Source organism: Typopeltis vanoorti, chromosome 18 (genome assembly GCF_054136105.1).
Source record: "Typopeltis vanoorti isolate ZY-2024b chromosome 18, IOZ_Tvanoo_1.0, whole genome shotgun sequence".
Classification (NCBI taxonomy): domain Eukaryota; kingdom Metazoa; phylum Arthropoda; class Arachnida; order Uropygi; family Thelyphonidae; genus Typopeltis; species Typopeltis vanoorti.
The window spans coordinates 98,585,012-98,609,140 of NC_143566.1; the positions used below are offsets into that span (position 1 = coordinate 98,585,012).

A 24,129-nucleotide genomic window follows, 5' to 3' on the forward strand; every position below is an offset into this window, starting at 1 on the left:
GTTGTAGAGAAGGCTTGACCATATATAGTACTTTATTAATCTTTTTTGTGTGTATGTTAATGTCTCTGGATATTAGAATAGTTTTCATATCAATAGAGGCTTTTCTTGCTATCTCTATTCTTCTTTTTATTTCTTTAAGGGAATTTCTTCCATCTGTAAACATTTGCCCCAAATATATAAAAGACTGAACCTGTTCAATTTTCTTTTGGTTAACGGTTAGATTCAGTTTCTTATTTATTGGTTCTTTTGATATAATCATGCACTTTGACAGTTCAGGTTAATAATTAATCCCATGTCTCAGCTTCTGTTGTAATTTTCTGTAATTAAGTTTTGATTCTCATCTGCATACCTGAAGTTGTTATAGTTTCTACCCCCTACTTTCATACCCTTCAATTCTACAATATCTTTAAGAACTTGTTCACTATATATATTATACAATAAGGGTGATAAGCCACACCCTAGTGTTACTCCTTTTTTGATTTCAAAGTTGTCAGAATATGAATTTTTGTATCTTATTGAGGCCACTTGATTCCAGTATATATTTGTAATTATACATAGATCTCGAATTCATGAACCTGTGAATTCATGTGAAGAAAATGCATAAAAAAGCAAGTCTTATGTTATTGTGCATATAGATATTTCAGATTGCACAACAGAAAGTGATGGTACAGAAGGATAAAAATGACATTCAGATGCAATCTGCATAAAATTATTAGTATTCTCCAAGCCTCCATGGAATCTAAACACTCATGGCATGAGGTCAAACACTCAGCCCACCACAACTATTATACCTTACCTCAAAGATATTCAGCATAAAATATCTCACTACCCATTCCAACAACACATTCCACTCATCACCCACCTGCAAAAAATATCATTTTAATTTCCTTACATGATCTTTGTACAGTTTCCAGGGATGACCTCTTGTTCTCTCATTACTGTGTATCTATCTGACTGTTTTCTCTCACCAACTTATGTTCCAGACATATCACCTCTCTTATCTACCAAATTCTACAGACCACATTCCCTCATACTCAACATCCAGTCCTAGTTATTTGTCTTTGCACTCTCTCTCCCCCACACACACCAAAGTTTCCTTATCATAATAAAGCCAGGTGACCAAATCTATGCAGGAAAATCCAAGAAGCCTGATTAGTTCCTCATACAGTGAAATGAGACTAACCTCCTTATCAGTACTTGTCAGAGCTCTTCGCATTATAGCAGCAGTTTTATGGGTAAAAATTATAACTTTCATTATATGACCCCCATGAACTGAAGTTTCTTATCCACCAAGATCCAAATCCCTCCCCTCCTCTACTTCCTTAAACAAAGTTCCTCTCATATATAATAAACCTCATTCCACCTTGTCCGGCTAAAGTACATAACTATACAATAAGCAAAACTGAATTGAAATCTCATTCTTCAACCAAAAGCACTAACATATTCAAACCTTCTTGCAATAACATGTCAGTACTTCTGACATTGCTCTTCCTCATATAACTGAATATCTCCTCTCAAACTTTGGACTATAACACTGATATATAAATTAAACTGGGTAACTTAAAGGTCAAAGCCAAATAAGTGAGAGGAGATTTACATATCGCCTTTAAGGAATTCCTGTAGATAAGTTTATACATTCAATAAACATACTTCCAATTTTTTAAGAAATTACAACAAACTAAATTAGTAATTATAAAAACTTTAATAACTACCTATATTTCGGCAATGTTACAATGCCATCTTCAGAGATCACAAAACAATCATATGTGCATGCAGGCACTCACGCTAAGTAAATGCAGGTGAAGAAATACAACTGAAGTCGTCTGTAGAGTCCTAATGGGCTAAAATAGGTTGTCTTGGCTGTTGGGCTGACGATCTTGCAATGTATACTTCCCAAATTTGGGGCAGTCTCATGCGTCCAAATCTATTGAGGTTTGAGAAGTTTTTCAGAGCTGAAGATGATTCAAGGAATAATCTTTTGTACTTGCTGCAGTGCAATAAAGTGGCCTTCTTCCAGAGTATTCTGTGGTGGGCATCTAATGCATGGTCAGCAAGTTCTGAGTGGCTGTACTGGTAGAACCGGATGTAGTCCTTGTGTTCAGATATCCTGATATTGGCTGTCCTGCCTGTTTGGCCATAGTAGAACAGTTTGGAACTGCAAAGGACCTGGTATACTCTGGGTAGGTCCAGGAGTGGCTGGTCTTTGGTGGAGCAGTCGGATGTACCCCAGATATATGGAATGGTGATAGATTCAGAGTAATCTCTGCTATGAAGGGGAGGGGGGAGTTGTGGTTAACTGGTTTTAATATTTTTTGGGGGTTGTAGTCATTGGCTAAGAAGATATTAAATATATGGTTAAGTTCAGTAGTTAGGGCACTGTTATCTGAACTGATTAATTTTGCCGTTATATAGGAGTTTTATAATCCCATATTGCTTGGAGAAAGGGGAGTGTGACTGCTGGTGAATGTATTTACCTGTAAGTGTAAGTTTCTGCAAACAGAACAAATCAGGGATCTATCAGGCTGGCATGTAATCAGTGTCTAGGAAAGAGAGACTGTTGTTTTCCTTTTCCAAGGTAAAATAGATCCTGGGATGTTGATTATTTTTTAAGTGTTGAGAAATTGTGGAGTGTATTCAAGCCATGCAGCCAAATGGCAAACACATCATCCACATAGCATAGCCAAAGAGTGGGTTTATGTGGGGCAGAATTTAAGGCTTTTTCTTCAAAGGTCTCCACCAGGGGAGGCAGAAGTGAACCCATGGCTGTCCTCTCTATCAATTTGTAGAATTTTCTTTGCCAAACAAAACAGAGTTCATCGCAAACTGAAATAGGGTGAAGATATCGGGAAGAAATCTGGCTTGGATGAGGTCTAAGGTATCTTTGAGTGGGAAATTGGTGAATAAGGAGGAGACATCAAAACCTACCATTATGTTAGTGTGCTAGAGTGAGAGGTTTTGTATACTGGTGTAAAGTGGGCTGAGTGTTTTTATATGTATGAAGGTGTGTTGCCAGTATATTGTGTGAGCACTTTGGCTGAATGTTTGGCTAATTTGTATGTGGGGGAAATCAATGCCATCCACAACAGAACAAATTGGTACATGGTTATGGTATTTCCATACATTCGGGGGGGGGGATATAGAGCTAAAAGGTTTTAGTCTGTTAGTCACTTACACAGGCCAAGAAGTAACCTTCTTAAGGAGTCTATGGAATGTTCTGATTTGAGTGTTGGTGGGATCATATGCAATAGAGAGGTAGGTAGAACGATCTGAAAGTAAAGAGGCAAGTTACCTGTGTAATCCGATTGGTTTAGAACCACAGTTGAATTTCCCTTATCCACTTTAGTAATTACTTTTTTTTTTTTGTTGCTTTTCATTTCTTGCAGAGCTTTGAATTCTTCTTTTGATAGGTTACTTTCTGGTGGCTTGGCTTAGGTAAAAATACTGGCTACATCCATCTGATATTGTTGGCAATATGGTTGGGAATGCTGCTGATACCTGTTTTACCTGTATCATTATTTCTTCTGCAAGGATCTTTTTAGGTGCTATAGCAAAGTTGTAGTCATGCACGAGTGCGCTGATTGCTTCAGGGCAAGAGAGGATAGGGTTTATTACCATGTTGATAGGTGGTTGTGGTTTGGAAACAGTTCTTTTGTAAATTTTCAAATTTTTTAATGTGCTAACATCGTATTCTTTGAAATTCTTTTTTGCTGAAGAATTCAAGACATTGGAAAGGATCATCCAAAGGTCGACGTTCAGCACTTCTACCATCCTACTACGGCCAAACAGGCAGGACAGCCAACATCAGGACTACATCTGGGTCCACCAATACAGCCACTCAGAACTTGCTGGCCTTGCACCACAAAATACACTGGAAGAAGGCTACTTTATTACACCACAGCAAGTACAAGTATGAAAAATTCCTTGAATCATCCTCAGCTCTGAAAAACTTCCCAAACCTAAACAAATTTGGGTGCATGAGACTGCCCCAAATTTGGGAAGTATACATTATAAGATATGTCACCCCCCCCCAACGACCAAGACAACCCAATTTAGCACACTGGGGGGCACCTTTTAGGACTAGGACAGACTTCAGTTGTCATTCTTCAGCCTCATTTGCTAAGTGCGAGTGCCTACGTGTGCATATCTTTTTGAGATCCCTGAAGATGGCAATTTAACATTGCCAAAATATAGTTAGTTATTAAAGTTTTTATAATTAATAATTTAGCTTACATTGTCATTTCCTAAAAAATTTAGAAGTATACCTTCAAGGAAAGCGGAGAACTGACTGGGGATTCTGATCTAATGGACAATCCACACCTTCATATTGTTCATCCTGTTAGTAGGTATCCCACTGGGTACTGAATGAACAAGGATGGGCTAGCAATTTGGGACTCAACCAGCCAATTGTACCCCTCTCTATTGGCTTAAACCACAAACAGTATGATGGTGCAAGATGAGATTTCATGGGGCATTGTCCAGTTAACAAGACCTACTGTTTTTATCACTGAACCAGGGTGAGCAGTGAAAATTCAGATATTGGAAGAGACTCAAGCTCAACATCTAGAAGAAAAAACCCCACATCAAAAGAACTAAAGATTGCAACTATCAATAAAAAGGAAATCGAACTTACAGAAGAACTGCAAAAATACCACAGATGTAATTGGCATCGCTGAAACAAAGACAAAAAAAAGAGGTGAGATAGGATGTTATATGAGATGTTATATTCAGGAAACAATGATCAAGGAAATGAAGGAGTAGTGATAACAATAAACACCCACCAGGAAGATAAACTTGATTGAAAAGCAGTTTTGAGTAGAGTTATGTGGGCAAACTTCAAAATGGGGAAATGAAACTTACTTGTGCTTATGGTCATACAAAAGATTCTTCTAAGAAAGAAGTGGAGGAATTTTTTGAGTCATAAGAACAGGCAGCTGACAAAGAAAATGGAAAAAAAGTGATCCTTGTCAGGATCTGAATGGCAGAGTAGGAAATGAATCCCACCAGACACATAGGAATGTTTTGGAAAAATTCTGAGAAAAGGACAAAACTAATAATGATGATATTTACTGGACTTCTGCTCAGGACACAGACTAGTCATTACTAGCACTATCTTTCAACATAAAGATGTGCACAAGTTCACATGAAGAGAAAATAAGAAAAGCCTCAGTGACCATGTCATTGTTGATAGTGATATCTTTATGCTGGTTCAGAATACAAGAGTGTACAGAGGATTTGAAATTGGAAGTCACCATTTTAGTGCTAAGCAGGACAAAAATGGATATCACGCTGAAAATAACAGTATGATGTAAGAAAGTTTTAAAAAGAATTAAAGTTGACCAGCTTTTATAGGTAAACTGCAGACTCGACTATACAAACATTATTGAAAAAATGAAACAGATTGAAAAGAAAAACCAAATCTTCAAACCTTAGTGGCAAACTTTAAAGAAATCACTGACTGATTCAGCTAGTTAGGCATGTGTTGAAGTTGCCTACAAGGAGAAAAAAAATAAGAACCACGTGGTGGACACAAAAAGTTAAAGAAGCAGTCCTGGAAAAGAAGAAAACATACCAAAAGTTCCTAGCAAAAGAGTGGACAGATGCCCTAAAATAATACAGAGAAAATGTAAGACAGCTAAGGTATTTTTCAAAGTAGTGAAACAAGTCATGGGAAGACTTTGGTAAGAATATAGAAGGTAAATATCAGAAAGGTGGCAAAGTATTCTTGAAAAAGCTTAGAAACAGAAAAGTAATCAAAGAAGATCAATGTGACATGAAAACTGAATATAAGGATATTCTAGATGTCTGTAATAATTACTTTGAAAGACTTAAATGAAACAAGTGACAGAAGTGTAGCAGAAAATTTCGAGAAATGCAAATAGGAGTATATTTCAATATTTGAGGTAGAAAAAGCCATCAAAAACTTGAAATGTTGAAAGGAAGTTGAGTACATGATATTCAACCAGAAATGCTAGTATAAAAGTATAAAAGGTCCAGTGGTTACACTGCTTAATTCAGAGAGCCTGGTCAGAAGGTCAAATTCCAGTTGATTGAAATAGAGCTCTCATAGTTCCCATCTATCTATCTATCTATATAAGGAAATAAGGCTGAATGTGAAAATTAGCAAAGAGTTTCTTTACTAATGTTTCAGTTAAGATTTATGCAAGCATACTTGGAAAGAGGTTGAGAAAAATTGTGGAAGAGAAATTGGGAGAATAACAAGTGGATTCAGGCCAAACAGAGGTTGTATGGATCAGATATTCACATTATGGCAAATAGTTGAGAAATCATGGGAATATGACAGGATCTGTACGGATCTGACAAGGATCTTTTTTTATATCTGGAAAAAGGCATACAACAAGATTTACTGGGAAAAGTTATTCAAAACCCTATAGTTGTATATGGTAAACAGAACATTATACAGAGCAATATAGTCTATACTTAAGTTGTCACTGAGTAGTTAGAATTGAAAGAAGTAGAGGAAGATGATTTGATGTGAAATTGAGTGTAAGACAAGGATGCACACATTATGAAAGAAAGTGGCATTAAACCTGATATTAGAATTGGAAATATCAAATTTAATTCTTTGTTTTATTTACAGATGTACTCCTAAACTCATCCAGTGAAAGTCTCCATAATTCTCCATATAACTTGAATAACAACTGTAACAAACTTGGCACAAAAATGAGCAATAAAAAAACTATGAAAATAACAGAGAAAACTTCAGGTACATTCTGAATGAAGAGCCTACAGAAAAAGTGAAATATTTTGGCTATTTAGGCACAGTTTTTAGTGAAGATGGCAAGTCTGAAAATAGACAACAGAATAAACAAAGTAGTATGGTAGGGAGCCAGTTGAATAAAGTTATATGGAATAAGAGAGAAATTAACCAAAATACCAAACTAACAGTATACAAGACAGTGTTCAAACCAGTTATGGATCTGAGAGTCGGATTAGAAAAAAAGCACCTGGTCAAAGATTAGAGACTATGGTTCTTAGAAAAATTTAGAGGTATCAATAATAAAATCATATTAAAAAAGAAGACATCAGCAAGGAACTTCAAAGTTTGCATTCATGAATGCATGAGCAGGGCTAATTAGAGGTGATATGGTCACTTAAATAGAATGGGAAAGGAAAGATTAGAAAAACAGAGTTTGATGCCAAGATGGCAGGGAAAAGACCCACAGGAAGACCAAGGTGTAAGTGGATTGATTCAGTAGGAACTGCCTTAGAAAAATGAAATGTTAGACAACAATATTAGAGTGCTGACAAGTAACAGACTAATTTGGAGGAAAATTATTCATAAGAGATTAGTAATAATGTAAACTTAATCATGTAGTGCTGTCATCGTAGCCTGAACACCCATCAGGGGTACATAATCAGGAAATTGATGATAAACTAAACAATGGTCCCAGAACCATGGAATCCTCTCATTACTTTCTTTTTGGGACAATGCAACCCCATACATAACTCAACAGCTCCTGTCAGTTAACCATTCCTATAACCAAGCTACAACTGACTATTAATTCCTCTTCTTTAGCAGCAACTGTTCCAACAAAAACTGTCATGCCAGGCTGATCAAAGCTCTCCATATCTTTCTATCCCACCAGTTCAGGTTTCTCTTTTCTAGATTTTCTCTTATCTGATTTCTCCATCTTTACTGTGGTCTTCCTCTTGGTCTCTTCCCTTCAAATTTCATTTCATGCATTCTTCTTGGTATTCTTTTTAAATTCATTCTCATTAGGTGTCCAAACTACTTCAAGCGAGAGTTCATAAGCATTTTTTTCAACACTTTTTAGCTTTAAATTTATCCTAAAGGTCCACATTTCTTATTCTCTTTCCTTGTTCTTGCCAACATTGGCCTTAAATCTTTCATTTTCATTGCTTGTATCCTATTCATGTCTCTTAATAATCTTCATGCCTCTGATGCATAAGTCAAAATGGGCAAAAAGTAACTTTTGTTATTCCAAAGTTTGCTCTTTAGTGGAACCTCACTGCCCCAAAGCAGCTACTTACACTTAAAAAAAAAAGTCTGACCTAATGAAGTTCTCTCCGTTATCACTTGGTCTAAACTTCCATCACTAGAAAGTATACTTCCCAGATATTTGAAGTTTTCCCTACTCTTCAAATCTTACCCATTAACACCATTAATGTGTCAATTTCCACTACGATCAATTCATCCTATCAATTTCAAAAGTAGTGTATCATGTGGTACTCAATCAAATTTCACATAAATAAATCACTATACATGCACCACCTATGTACAAAACTAGTCACCCTATTCAGCATCTAAGTTACCAAAGCAAGATCTCTCATTAACAAAACCATACTACTCTCTCAAAAGATTTCTATTTTCAATCTAGGTTTGTATTCTGTCATTAATCAGCCCTCTCTACCACTTTCACCACTATACTTGATACACACACTGGCATATAAATGGAAACTAGTGTCTTGCATTTTCTCCTTATGTAGCAGCACATAAGGGAAAATCCAAATTGAACAGCTATGTCAAGATCACTGCCATATCTTTTGCATATTCCTGTAATATACAAGGGTGTGCTGAGAAGTTGTGATAATCACCATGCAACTTACACATTATTCTACATATTCCTCATGAAGTGTTATATACTTGTTACAATGCTGCTACATCATTTTCAATCTTCTGAGAATGAAGTCTTTCCCTTGTTGCACAAACCAGTCATTTTTGTTCTAGGTGTTTATCAGAACTTTTCAGCCCCCTTCCCCTACACACACACACAATACATGATGATATCCTATCTAGTCCCACAGTCTTATTAACATTAAGGTTGCTTAATATTTTAAACACTTCCCATTCTTGAAGTGTCAACCTTCTGGCCTCCTGCTATTGTTATTCTACACTACTCCTAACCCCTACATAAATATGCTAACAAAATATTCAATGAACATTTCCACTTCATTGTCAGCAAATGTGATCTGTGTTCCATCTCCAGCAACTAAAGTCAGCCTACCATATTCACCCTTTCTTCTACTGGTAAAGAAACTGTAGAATTCTCTAGAGTTTTGTTTTACTGCTTTAGCCAATCTTATACATGCCAATTTTTTCTTCCTAACTACACTTATCACCTCCCTAGCCTGTATATCCCTCATGCTGCTGAGCAGTAACTTGCTCTTTATATGTCCTCCATAACATGCTCAAGAGTTCCTGCATCATTCCATGATTCATCCATTTCAAACCCTACTTTATTTATCCTCTTAACTTTAGGAATACAATCTGACCTTGCCATAAGTAACTGATTTTGGACCAAGTCTTAAATCAGTTACTTAACTAATCAGTTAAACATTTCTCTTCACTTCAATTGATGAAGCCACTGCATATCACCAATCTCTTTCCTTCATTTATCTCTTGCTATGTAATTCCACACATTTCTTTTCAATGAAGCTTGTGCTTGCCTAGCCACTACCCAATGTCAAAATTGCAAGATCACTCTACCAACTTGGCATCTGGCGATATCTTGTATTATCCCTTTAAAAGATATTAAATCCAATACTCTTGTTTCATGTAATGCTTCAACTACATGCTGTGCAAGGTATTGTCCCCCCAGTAGCACAAGGAATTCAATCTCCTTACTCACGGCGATAATAATGGATGACTAACTGTTTTCTGCTTCCACAGTTAAAGTCATCCATTATTATCACCATTCTGTCATTCATTTGTCTCTACATTTCCTGGCTTGTAGTAACACCCGAATAAACATTTAAAATTTGTGCTTACCTCCCACCAAATAGCCTCAAAGCCATCAACTACTGCTTTCCTTCAATATTAGTGGCGGAAGATGGGGAAGATGTTGAAAACAATCGCCAAATCTAAGAAAACCGTGAAAAACTACCCAGGGAAGCATATGGTGAAGTTGTCTGCAAGGATACAAAAAATGTGTTCATTATTATCATGTGTCCCATGAAAAGAGACTTAAGTTGGTTAAGGGATTCTACCAGATTAATACAGAAGGAATTATAAAAAGAGTGGACATTAAGATGAGAAAACATCCTTGGAAACTGTATAAAGATGTGGTGAAGGGTGTGCAAGTAGATTTTTTTTTTTTTTTTTTTTTTTTTTTATGTGGAGTTGTTAGTGAGTGGAATGTAAATAATTTTAAAGTTCAATATGATAGACATGTCACTGGTTTAGTGGCCTTTTCATGATGAGTCTATTGCCTCCATGAAGGTTACTGCAACAATAATAGTAACTATGCAAAAACTGTTCTGCAAAAAAAAAAAGTAGCAAAATCATTTGGATACTATTAAGAAAACCTAGAAATGGAGGGAAAGAGTACTAAAGGAATCAAAGAGAAAGGTGACATAAAAACTAAAAACAAGTATATTTGAGACGTCATTCTTAGAAAAATTATTAAATAGAGTAGATGGAATCAGAAAAAATTCAAGAAGAATGCAAACTTCAGGATTTTTCTACTCAAGTAGAAATTTGAGGTAGAAAAAGTCCTTACAAACCTGAAACACTAAAAAGGCAACTAGAGTGTCTAACCTAAAATCAACAAATAAGCAGTAAAAAAAGTTTTAGAGAAGCTACACTATAATTCTGAATACTTATTCAGAAATTCATATTCCAACCTAGATTCAGGAGAAATAAGGATTTAGTCTAAATCAGCTGAGTTAGGTTAGGTTAGAATTGCAGTTACTCATAAATCAGTAACTGCAATCCTGACTAATAAAATAAAATAATTATATATATGCTAGAACAGCGCTTCCCAAACTGTGGGCTGCGGCCCCCTTGAGGGCCGTAGGCTTTGTTGGGGGGGGGACGTGAAATAATGAAAACAAATTTAAAATGTTTTAAGACTAAGTAGATTTTTTTTATTTTAAAAGAAACGTATTTAACTTTTATTATTTCTTTTTTGTTATTTTTTATATTTTAATGGAAAAATTTACACATTGCCGTTGGTTTACAACTTTGCTTCCTGCGTATTTCGGCGCTTAATGAATATTAGTAAATATTGCTTATTCATATGTTTCATTTCAAAGCAGTGGTTAACTGTATTTACTTCGAATGCTCTCCACGGAAGCTCCAAATCTTCCTGTCCCTTTCATCATGCGTTCATAATCATGGACTGTTGATATTGACTTTATATACATATCAAAACTCGTTTTGTATTATCACTATCATCCGAGCTAGTTTTCTGTTACCAATAAAAGTATCGCATATACTTCACACATGAAAAAAAGCTTAAACAAGTTCATGTGGGGAGATAGTAACTCACTTGCAGTGGTAAACAACATGCCCTCCCTAACAGCCACTATACTGCAGAGGCAATAAAAACAAGTACTTTTATTATGCCAGTGAATAAGGTATGAGGAGTCTGTGTAATATATTTCTCAACAAATAGTGCAATTAGAGACAACTGGGATAAAAACACTAATTAATGAATCACATGCCCCCTCAATACAGAAGCTATGCTGTATAGACTGAAAGAGAACCATATGTTGCATGGGCAAACACAGTATCTAACTAAAAACTATTGTTATTAATTAGATGTGTGTGAGAGTTCGATTTCCCAAGGCAGCAATAAAATTAAACCGAATGTGTTAAAATTCGTAAAAGTGTTAAAACTAAGTAATATATATATATATCATCATCATCATCAAGTTCCTGCCATGTACCCTCAAGGGGTGTACAGGATATGACAGTACTACATGAAAAATTACATCATCACTAACTTCCTATCTACAATTTTCCTCCAAATCAGTCTGTTACTTGTCAAGACTCCAACATTATCAGATCTTACATTTCTATCCTCTAAGGCACTTTGTACCGTATCAATCCACCTTTATCTTGGTCTTCCTCTGGGTCGTTTTCCTGCCAACCTGGCAGAGAACACTTGTTTTGCTAATCTTTCCTCTCCCATTCTATTTAAGTGACCATACCATCTGAGATTAGCTCTGCTAACGCATTCCTGGATGCTGACAATGTCAAGTTCTTTCCTAATATCCTCATTTTTAATATGATATTGCCATTGATGCCATCTGTTCACGCCTCTAATCTTTCTCAGGACTCTCATATCTGCGGTCTCTAGTCTTTGGTCAAGTTTTTTACTTCTGACCCAGATCTCAGATCCATAAGTTAAAATATATATATATATATATATATAATGAATGTTATGGCAGTTTCACATATGGAATTCGGTTGAAGAGAGTTAGCATTTCAACTCAATTGTCAGCTATGCTTTTATCTTTCGGTTGCGCGATCTTTTGTTAATACCGCATCAATCATATGCATGTTTTAATAACCTGCCTTTGCTGTCTGTTTCGCGTTAGGCTTAATTACCTTAAAGGGAGAAAAGTCACAAAAGAGAAATTTACTGGTCCATTTCAGGTAATATTCACTAATTTCATGTTATCAGTCTGTGGTGTGCCAGTATCGGTAAGTGGTGATATTATTTGATCTATTCTACGTTAAAAAAATTTAACCCTGAGATGGATAAGTGGCTGATAAAAAATAAAAAAAAAATCCCGCGAACAATCAGAAGAAGCAGAAACAGACTCAAAAAAAGGACAATAATATTTTACCAGAACAGCCCGCATCGTCTTCAGAACCAAATGGTAAGAGGCAAAAAATGTAACATATGCATTTGATTTTTGCAATATTCGATGTGTGTATGTTTTGTATTGAATATACATACAATAAATATTATAATAATATATCTCTCTATTACGATTTTTTTTCGAGGGGGCCGTAAAATATTTTAATTTTTGCGAAGGGGGCCCTGACATCCAGAAGTTTGGGAAGCATTGTGCTAGAGGACTGAGTTACTCATGTTTTTTAGGATTAAATGACTGGGAAACCGAGATAAGAAATAAAAACAAATTTCATAACCAACAAGAACCGTAAAGGAATTAACTCTAAACAGTACAAAAAGGTTAGCGTATACATTTAAACATCAATGCATTGACATTTGTGTATTTAAAAATGTTCTCTCTCCAACTTTATTGTTGGGCATACGGTGTGCACTCACAATCTTGTGTACGCCAATATTGGATAGCAGCACAATGACAGTTAGATAGATTATAACTTAGGTTGTTACTGAGATGTATAGGATTAACAATGATTTCCTTAGATTCTACTATCTTTCTTTCCAGTTCATCGTAACAATGGAAAATATTAGTAGACTCTTCATTAGAATTTGCAGAAAACAGAACATGGCTTAACAGAGCACTGAATCACATTCTCCAGTAACTTATGTCTCTCTGATGTTTTCTATGCATAACTCAATGGATTTGTCTGTCTGGCCAAAGTATGGTTTATCACAGTTGCACCAATCTTCATGTTGTATCCTCATGGTAACCGAATGGCTATTCCCAGAAAACTATTAAATTCCTGTTCCTGTCTACTCCCTCGTCATAATGAAGATACCACAAGTGTTAAAAGGTAATGTTTCTCTACCTTACATCAGCTCTGTCTCTCCCAAATTGGCCAAGCTTCTTAAGAAATACAATATACAGACTTTATTCACACCTCTACTGAAACTCCGCTCCTTACTGAGCCGACCTAAACCTAGGCATAACAACCCCAAGTATCCCAGCATCTACCAGATTTGGTGCAACTGTGATATACCGTACTTTGGCTAGACAGAGAAATCTTCTCAAGCATACTTCAGAAGAGGATAAGAAAAATTGTGGAAGAAGATTTGGAGAAGAACAAGCTAGGTTCAGGACAAAAGATGTCAAGATCAGATTTTCCCTTTATAACAAACAGTTGAGAAACCATGGGAATATAACAAGTATCTGTACTCAATGTTAGATCTGGAAAAGGAATATGACAAGATGCCCAAAGAAAAGTTTTTCAAAACACTACAATTATATGGAACATTATACAGAGCAATATATATAGTCTATATGTAAGTTGTGAGTCAACAATTAGAACAAAGAAATACAGAAAGATGTAAAACCAGGCACAAGGCAAGGGTGTATACTATCTCCACTCTTATTCATCATCTATAAGAATTGCATTATGAAAGAACAAGGCATTAAACCTGATATTAGAATCGTAGACATCAAACCATCTTCTGTAATAATCGTTTGATCTTTCTTTCACATGCAATAATCAGTTTAAAATTCCAATAATCTCACCTCCAATAATTAGTTTTAAATTTATTTTGAAAAGTTACAGGAAAGATAATCTCAAAATCTTCAGTTTTGTGGAAACATTCATAACAGTGCCAAACAACTCGACTGATCACATGCAAAATCATCTTTGAAATAGTATAACGAATGCCCCCACACACACACATTATGGAGGGAGTATGCATTTACTAATTATAATACTTGGACAAATGACTGAGCCAATGAAATCTGTTTCTACAAAAAAATACTGTTCAAAACATCTTGTTTTAGTCATAATACCAATAAACTACACAATTATTTGAATCTGTAATATAATGATCACTGACTAGGGGAAAGATTACTTACGTCTTTCTGAACTTTTTACACCTGAATCTCCTTGTTGATGATGCGATGTAGTTGTGGTAGGTGTAATGGCAACAGTTGTTGCTATAGATGCTTGTGTTACCAGTTTAGGCAATGAAGCTGCTGAAGGTATAGTTGATGTAGACAATGAGTTTCCACATTTGTTTTGTAGAAGTCCATCAGGTATTACCTAAATGAAAGTATGTATACTTTTAATTATGTACTTTTAATTATACCGTAAAGAAATAAAAATGAAATTAGCATAATTATTTATTGGTATATATCAATTTTTTTAATCAAGTAATTTTTTTTCTGAAATTCTCTATATAAAAAAACTTGATTTCAATGGCCGACAAGAAAGTCACGGAAAAAATGAATCGGCCAATGAAATCTGTTACTAAAACTACTGCTCAAAATTTCTCTTCTACAGACATAATACTGACCATCTACATAATTGTAACTGTAATATAATTAGCACAGTGGTTTTCACACTGTAGGTCACGAACCATTAGTGACCCATCAAATTGGTTTAGGGTTGCAATAATTTTTTTAAAATGAAATATAATAGAAAATATCAGAATGTATCCCATAGATTTTGTAGCTTAACACTTTCACACTGAGCATGAAAGTGTTAAAAGAAATCCCATGTTTCCCTTCAAGAGAAACTCACTTGAAGGTATATTGTCTGCTTTCTGCATTGAATGGGCACATTTTTAGAAGATTTTAAATATATATGACATGCTAGTTGGAATGTTCTTGATTAAAATTTTACTACAAAATTAGTAGCATCTTAATCACAGCATATAGCATCTGTGGGAGGAGGATGTTTATTACACAGATCATTTTCATTCCAAATGTCTCCAATATACATTAACTGGAATATAAATAGGAGACAAAGAAATTAAAGAACCTGGAAAAAAAGCATTCAGAAAAGACCAGAATACTCATGCAGAAAGGAAGAAATATGAAGCTCAACAAAGAAAATCTATCATCTGCAGCAGAGTATGCTCAACTTCATAATACTGTACAGAAGTGTATTATAAAAGACAAAGTACAACTGTGAGCTTATTCCTAAAACAACTGACAATAACCACAGCCTGAACAACACCTGGAACCAACTGAGAAATGGAAGCAAGCAAATAGCTGCTCCTAACATCTTGAAGATTGTAGAATTCTATGGAAAACTATATAGTTAAGGTGAAAATGGTACAATAAAAAGTCATACCTAAAGAAAAAGGAGAGAAAATTGCCCATGCTATCAAGAAAATGAGCTGAAGAAGAGACCCAGGAGAAGGGTGTATTACTGCGGACTTCTTAAAAGCTGCTAGTCCAGAGGTGGAGACAGCACTTGCCCAACTATTTACTAAATGCCTTGACAAAAACTAAATTCCCATGGAGTAGAACAATGCTACAGTGATTCTTTTACATAAAAAAAAAAAAAAAAGACAGAGAAGACTGAAAAACTATCAACCTATTAGTCTCTTACCTGTAATTTACAAAGTGTTTACAGGAGTGCTATCCTTTGCTCAGCCATGTGAACAAGCAGGTTTCAGAAGTGGTTTAAGCACCACAGATCATACAAGGACTGTGAGAACTAATGGAGAGGGCCAACGACTACAGACTCCTACTCTGCTTTGGATTCATTAACTGAGTGAAAGCATTCGATTCCATAAGAACATCAGCAGTCATTAACTCCCTGAAGTCTTGCTTTATAGATGACAACCATATTACAATTATTGCCAACAACTATGAGACTATAACAGCACCATTCACACTTTTTTGAAGAAGCAAAGCCTCAAAATTGGGAAAGGTATATGCCAAGGCAACATCATATCACCAAAGCTTTTTAATGCAGCACAACAGAGTGGTTTGCAAACAATGAATTGGGAAAGAAAGGAATCAAAAATTAATGGAGACTGCCTTACCCTTCTACATTTTGCTTATGACATTATTTTTGCCAATACTCCACCTGAATTACAAAACATGATTCAGGAACTAGTACAGTAAAGTGGGAGTGAGGATGAACTTGAAGAAGACTTAAGTGATGTACATCAACTTCACAAATAAATCATATATATATGTTGAGGATGTAATGTTGGAAAATGTAAATAACTACATCTACCTAGGTCAAAAGATTATAAATTATGACAGAATCCAGGGAGAAATTTGTGTGTGAAACTGGCATGGAGTGCATTTGGTAAAAACCATAATATCTTTAGGAGTACCCTACCTTTATGAATAAAGAGAAAAGTATTTAACCAGTAGCTACCAATTCTTATCTATGGATTGGAGACTTGGATCCTTACCCAGAGACACAACCAAAAGCTGGAAACCACTCAGAGAAGAATGATGGAATGAAGGAGGAATGACAAGATTGGAAAACATTATTATCCATGTGAAAACCCTAAGATGGAAATGAGCAGCCCACACTGCTAGAAGAGTTGACAAACAATGAACTACAGAAATAAGCTGGATCCCCTCTAGATTTGTTACAGTCTGTAAAAGACTGTAAAGTTCTGATAAATATCTAGAAAAAAAAAATTATATTAAAGCAACTGATATAATTAAAAGAAAAACATACCTTAAAACTCTTTAACCCCCAAGTTTCATCAAATTGTAATAATTTCTTCTTTTTCTTTTATAATACATAAGATGTCAGATGTTTTGAAGAAATTCAAAGACAGTGGCTATCATCAAGTTTTTCATGATGCAAGAAAACTCCACAAAGATTCATTGTGTGAGACTTTAGGGAACTGTGCCCAAGCATATCAAAGAGTTGCCAAGTGGGTGGCCAAGTTTAAAAATGGACATCCTGAGATAACAGATGTCGCCATGTAGGGAAGATCTTCCACAGCAATCACACTTGAAAACATCAAAGGAGTGCATACCATGATCCTTGATGAACAACCAGTCAAAAACACTGCAAACGCTCTGGGAATATCCAGGAAACAAGTTGGGATTATTATCCACATGCAGAAACTCTCAGCAAAGTGAATCCCCAAATGTGTAAATGCTGACCAAAAGAGAGAACGTGTGCTGTCATCTCAAGGGATTTGGGATCATTTTGAGAAATCAGGTGCAAATTTTTGGTTCATATGTGACGTTGATAAACATGATTTCATCACTATGACCCATAGCCAAACAAGTCAATGGAGTAGAGAAACAAAGGTTCTCCACAGCCAAAGAAGTTGTCTTTTGGGATATGGATGATGTAATCATTACCCATATTTCAAAAAAGGTGAAACTATTTACAGTAGTAGTTTATTCAACAGTTCTAAAGGAAATATGGAGGCATGGCAACAATCAGCCTAGACAAGACCAAGTGGAGAAAATCTTGGAAGGACCTTAAAGCCAGTAGTGAACTGAGAATGGCTGAACACTGAAGGAAAAAATGCCACAGGAAACTGAGCAGAGGTGTGTTGCTTTTGCAGGACAATGCACCTGCTCACGAAATCCAACAGACAAAAGGGACTGTGCCCCAACACAACTTAGGGTGGGTGAGGCAGACATTGAAAGCCTAAGTTGTGTACATAACTTAGGCTTTCAATGTGTGCCTCACACACCCTATTTGCTAGACCTAGTCTCATCTGACTATTTCATATTCCGAAATTTAAAGAAACACTTGTAAGGAACAAAATTTATCACAGATGATGAAGTGATATCTGCAACTAAGGACTGGTTTGTGCAAAAAAGGAAAGACATTTTCTCAGAAGATTGCAAATGATGCAGCAGCACTGTAACAAGTGTATAACACTTTGTAGAGGGGGGGGTGTAGAATAATGTGTATGTTACATGGTTCTACTTCAATTCCTTCATGGTGACTATCACAACTTTTCAGCACACCCCCATACCCTCGTACACTGACTAATTGTGCACATACTGTATTTAGTAGTAAATAAAGGCTACTTGTTTTTCTTGCATTTGCAGTATGGTGTCTGTTGGAGAGCAGATATTTATCATTAAACAGGGAGATAAACTCTCATCTTCTGAAAATATAGGTATCATGAGTAAAACAGAGTTTTACTCATGATACCTTGAATAAAAATGAATTCTATGCTTAGAGCAAACACATCCATGGCAGTATTCCTGTTTTTGTTGTTTGAGTTTTTTTATTTTATTTTTTATGTTGTATTTAAATGTTGATAAAATTCATGTTTGATATTAATTTTACACTTTTGTTTTCACTTCATTATATATAGTGTAGTAATTTCTCTTTCTCTCTCACACACATACACACAGTGTGCATGTGTGGTCAAAAAGATGTATAGTCAATGTCAAAGCTACTTCTATCAGCATTTTATTTCACCGCAATTTTTTTTTTCTTTTGTCTGCTTTTATTATTATTATGGGCTGCTCCATGGAGTCCTCAGACTCATCAAGGGAGGCCCTAAACATCATGTCAAGCACTATCCAACATATTGTGCTTTGCTTTGAATTCATTCATAGTCATGTCACCCACAACAGACTGGTAACCTATCCTACTCATTTGCCACTCTCCAAGCCAAAAACCTAGTTCTAAACACCCTTGCTCAGTTTCCATGGATGGCCCAAAATTCAACATTTCCTCTGATTAATTCTGTAAAAACCCTTCAGTAATTTGTATGTCTCAATCATACCACCCCTTTTCCACCTGTCAATCAGTTTCTGTAATCCAAAATCTTCAATCTGTTCTCATAAGGTTCGTTCCATAGACCTGCTACCATCTTGATCAATCGCCTCTGGATCTTCTACACCTCTTCCTTATCACCAAGAAACCCTGGTGACTAGATCTGTCACCACCAGTAATCAAGATGAGGTCTTATCAAGGCTCGATAAAGAATAATAATAACGTGGTCTCTGCTCATCAAGATATTCTTTACTAACCAAGTAATCTTAAGCTGCTTGCCAATTTTGCTATGTGCCCTAACTTTAACTCCCTATTCCCTAACGCTCCCAAATCTCTGGCTTTGTCAATTTCCTGGAGTACAGTTTCATCAATGCAGTATAGGTGGTAATCTTTTTGCCCCATGCATAACCTTACACCTTGCCACATTAAACTGACATCCATTTGCCTTTGCCCAGACTGCCAGTCTATTCAAATCATCCTGAAAAATTGTAAGATCATTTACATTAATTATTGCACTACCTAACTTTGCATCAACAGCAAACGACTGAACTGATCCTCTCAGATCCTTTCCTATATCATTAATGCATAAATTAAATAATAATGGCTCAGGAACAGAGCACTGTGGCACACCACTAGTCACAGGCCTCTTATCCACCTCACCAACCCTATATCCATTCCAATGTGCTACAGTTTATTGATTAGAATTCAATGTGGTATCCTGTCAAAGGCTATTGCAAATTTCAGCATATCACTGTAAACCTTTATCCAACTCGGTTGTCACTGTATTATAAAATTTAAGCAAGGCATGATATACCTTCACAAAACCATGTGTCCCCCAATACAGTATTGCATTTCCATTTATCCATTTCATTCCTGCATTTTGTTTTTGCACAACTTCTCCAATAGTACCCTGATAGCAATTCCTCATAGACGACTGATCGGTCAGTAATTTGCTACATCAGTCTTGGAGACTCCTTTGTGCAATGGAACTATTTTCCCCTCTTTCCATCCACTCTGGACTAATTTAGAGCTGAGATTTAGATCAAAACAATGTGGTCAAGGTCACTGACAATTCCCTCGCACCTTCACGTAAAACTCGAGCGTTGTATACCATCTAATCCCTTAGCTGTATTTGCATTAAGGTTCTGTAATATGCTATGCACCTCCATTTCATTTACCTCAATTCCCATATAAGCCTTTGCCTCTCTCATTACTGCAATATCTCCACCTTGATAATATACTCTTGCAAAGTGTTCGCTTAGTAATTCTACTATTTCAACTGACATCCTTTTGCCTTTGCCGAGACTGCCAGTCTATCCAAATCATTCTGAAAAAGTGTAAGATCATTTGCATTAATTATTGTTCTACCTAACTTTGCATCAACAGCAAACGACTGAACTGATTCTCTCTGTTCCTTTCCTATATCATTAATGCATAAATTAAATAGTAATGGCCCAGGAACAGAGCACTGTGGCACACCACCGTATCAAAAAATGTGAGCAAGTTACTGAGGCATGATCTACCCTTCACAAAACCATGCTGCCCCAAAAAGTATCCCATTTACATCAAAACATTCATGTATTTTGCTCTTGACTAACTTCTCCAATACTTTGACAACGACTCCTGATATGGTGATCGGTCGGCAATTTGCTACATCAGTCTTGGAGCATCCTTTATGCAGTAGAAATATTTTCCCCTCTTTCCACCTCCTCATGACTAACCCAGGGCTGAGACTTGAGCTGGTATACCATCTATCCCCATAGATGTATTCACATTAAGGTTCTGTAATGTAGTATTCACCTCCATTTCATTCACCTCAATTCCCATATAAGCCATTGGTTCCCAAATTCCTGCAATATCACCACCTGGATGATATACTCTTGCAAAGTGTTTGCTTTGTAATTCCACTATTTCGACTGATTCAGTTACCTCCCTACCATCGGCATTCCTTAAAATCATTCTGCCGTGTACATTTATTCTTTTACTTGCAGCATATCGAAAGAACTGTTTGGGATTGTCTTCAGCTTGCGTTGCTAATTTCCTTTCATAATCTGCTTTTGCTTTTCTTACCATACTAGTTACCTTTCTGGCCAATGGCTTTGTACTGCTCGTGTGCCTGCTGGCACCTTTCTCCTTGAATTCCCCCTACAATTTTTTTCTTTTTTTGCAGCTCCAGCTTAATGATGATATTCATCCATTTAACTCCCACTTGATTTACTCTCCTGACTAGGTGTACAGTCTGCCATTCCCTCAAACACTCCTTTACCACTTCCCCATGCACTATCAACATCCAGCCCTTGCAGTTTCACATGCCACGGCACTGATCCAAGCAATCTCCTAAGCTTTTCATACTTATACTTACCGGCCCTGTATTTCCACATGTACCCGCCTCAACAGAAATTCTACACATTTTGCCACTTCCCAGGTCAAAACCATATGATCACTCTTACCAATTGGCAGCAACATGGTCATATTGGTTATAGACAAATTCTCATATGCAATTACTAGATGAAGTACTCTGAAACCTCTAATACATATTCCATCACATGCTACCTCAGGTAATTATTCCTTAGTAAGTGCATAAATTCCATTTCCTTCCTCCCACGTGTCCTCTCCTCCTCCTTCCAATATATGTTCCCATAATAGAAATCTCCCATAATAATTATCTGCCCTGCACTCATTGAGCTTATTTGCTGATGCATACTATCCCCATCATCTTTTCCATCCCCTGCAGAACAACAATATTTTGTTCTGCTGGCCTCTATCACACGAGCCTTAATGTGCTATTTTCACTGGCATGCAGCTGAACTTCTCTCTTTGATTGCAGTTCATCAGCTATCATCATCAACACCCCCCCCATTCTTTTTTCTATCCTTCCTGAGCACACTATACTCTTCACATTCTATTCCACTAACTATATCATCTTCTGTCAGCCATGTCTCATTTAATGCCAATAATCTTTGGCCAGAATGAACTAACCAATGCCAACCCCCCCCCCATTCCAAATGCTCCTGGCATTAGTGTACACAAAGTACAAAAGATCTTTATGTGTTCCACTAACTATCCCATTCTAATTTGTTACAAATGATACTAACTTAGGCATTTTACACACATTCTTACACTCAACTGCCTAAATGATGTCTGCATATCCACTTTCAGCTTTCTCCTGGCCCCCCCTAAAAGCTCTAGTTTGTCTGATTTTGCACATCCACTTTATTCAACAACACTTTTTCCAGACTGAACACTAAATCCATTCTGATGCAAATAATCCTTCTTTTATAAGTCCTTTTGCCCATCTAAACTCATTCCACACATCCACAAACTCCACATTATTCCTCCTGCATAACCTATGCATCAAGTCATTCACTATTATGGCCCTCCTCCTCAGCTCTACTCTGTCATACCACAGCAACAGACTCCCTATCTTAACTCTCACTCTTTTCTTTTGTTACTTCCAGTAATTCTTTCATGTCCTTCCTCACGACATACTTTTCTCCTTTCAAATTACTTGTTCCAACCAAAACAATTAACTCTTTCACTTTACCCTTTTGTGCTTTAATAGCCTCACAAACATCATTCTTCTTTCCACCAAACCCTGTAATCTACATTCCCTCAACTATTATACCTAACGAACACTCCAGTCCTGATATCACTTAAAAGAAGATTTGGGGACCAATTACCAGTGTTTCCACATCACAGTGAAAACTAGGTGAACAAATCTGAGAACAATAGTCCATGTGTCATCTAATCAATGCCTTACACGGAGGCATCATAATCCCCTTATTCCTACATATCGATGCTTCTTATTATAGTAGCAATACAATGTGCAGCCTTTGCAACACTTGCAATGAGCTGTCAGAAATTTAGTCCACCATCTAGCATCACCACAAGATCCCAAATCTCACACACTTCCTTCCTAAAGAACAGCTCCACCAATATAGAATGCATCCTTATATCTCTACATCCAAAGTGCAGCACTTTACATTTATTAATATTAAAACTCAGACCCCAATTAATGTCCAAGCTAAAATTCTATTTAGTTTAATTGACTATACACGTAAATTACATAATGAAATAAAGAAGTTAATATAATGCACTAAGATTTTGTGATGTCTTAGATCACATCAGAGTGAAACACACAACCAGCTAGTGAAGTTAAATGAAGTAAGAAAGAACTGAACTAAGATTATAGTGTTCTATTCTACTGATCTCTGGCCACTTGTGTGGGTACTATTAGGACCGTGGGAACATAGGACTCAGTCATTAACATGGCCGAAAGGCAAGGGAGGCAAATCTATTTTCAAGATAAGGATGGCATAGTAATTTTATGGTTAAACTGTTCTAAATTTAATTTTATTACTAACATTAAATCAAGATATTTGCATCTTGAATATCATAAGGAGTCTTACATAAGAAAAACGATTATTGTACGCGAGTACATGAACAGTGGAGAGGAAGGGGGGGGGGGGGAAGGAGAGAGAGAGAGAAATTTTAAAAAAAAGTGTACCCATAACAGATACATATTGCAATTTGAAGGTAGGATTATTGGTGAGAGTTCAGAGTTACTATTTCCCAGAATTTAGAAATTTTTAAACCATCATTCTAATTAACATCGGGTTGATTCCAAAGAGCACAACCAAACTAAAAACACAGATCTGAAATACTTTACTAGAGTATCCAGACCTTCTTTTTCATCCATCCCACTAGGTGTAAAGATGAAATAAAAATAATAATGCATCAATTTTAAATACTACAAGAGAGAGACCTCTAAGAATAAGAAATCTTTGTCATCTGGCAATTTCTATCATCTCTCTGAAGCTCAATAATTGTGACTTCCCTTCTTTTTGGTCTGCCTTTTGCTCATCTTGTTCCAATGCTCCCATTCAAGGCTTTATTTGGTAATCTCTGAAAGGACATTCTCTGGAGGTATCCAAACCATCTTAATTGTTGTTTAAGAATTATATCTATGATGTCTCTATGGTTTAATTCACATTTGACCTGCTCATTTGTTTTGTGTTCTGACCAGTAAGTTAGTTTTCTTAAGCATTTAATTTTTAATGCTCTGACTT

General features: G+C 36.2%; 1 protein-coding gene across 2 annotated transcripts in view; it reads right to left on the reverse strand.

The window, feature by feature from the left end:
- The window catches only part of LOC150096979 (uncharacterized), a 255,783-nt gene that overhangs the window by 214,211 nt on the left and 17,443 nt on the right, over positions 1-24,129 (reverse strand). For both annotated transcript variants that reach the window (XM_090408126.1, XM_090408125.1), the window contains exon 2: positions 14,458-14,644. In XM_090408126.1, coding sequence (XP_090264252.1) covers positions 14,458-14,644 — 187 coding nt within the window. The remainder of the gene's footprint in view (positions 1-14,457; positions 14,645-24,129) is intronic.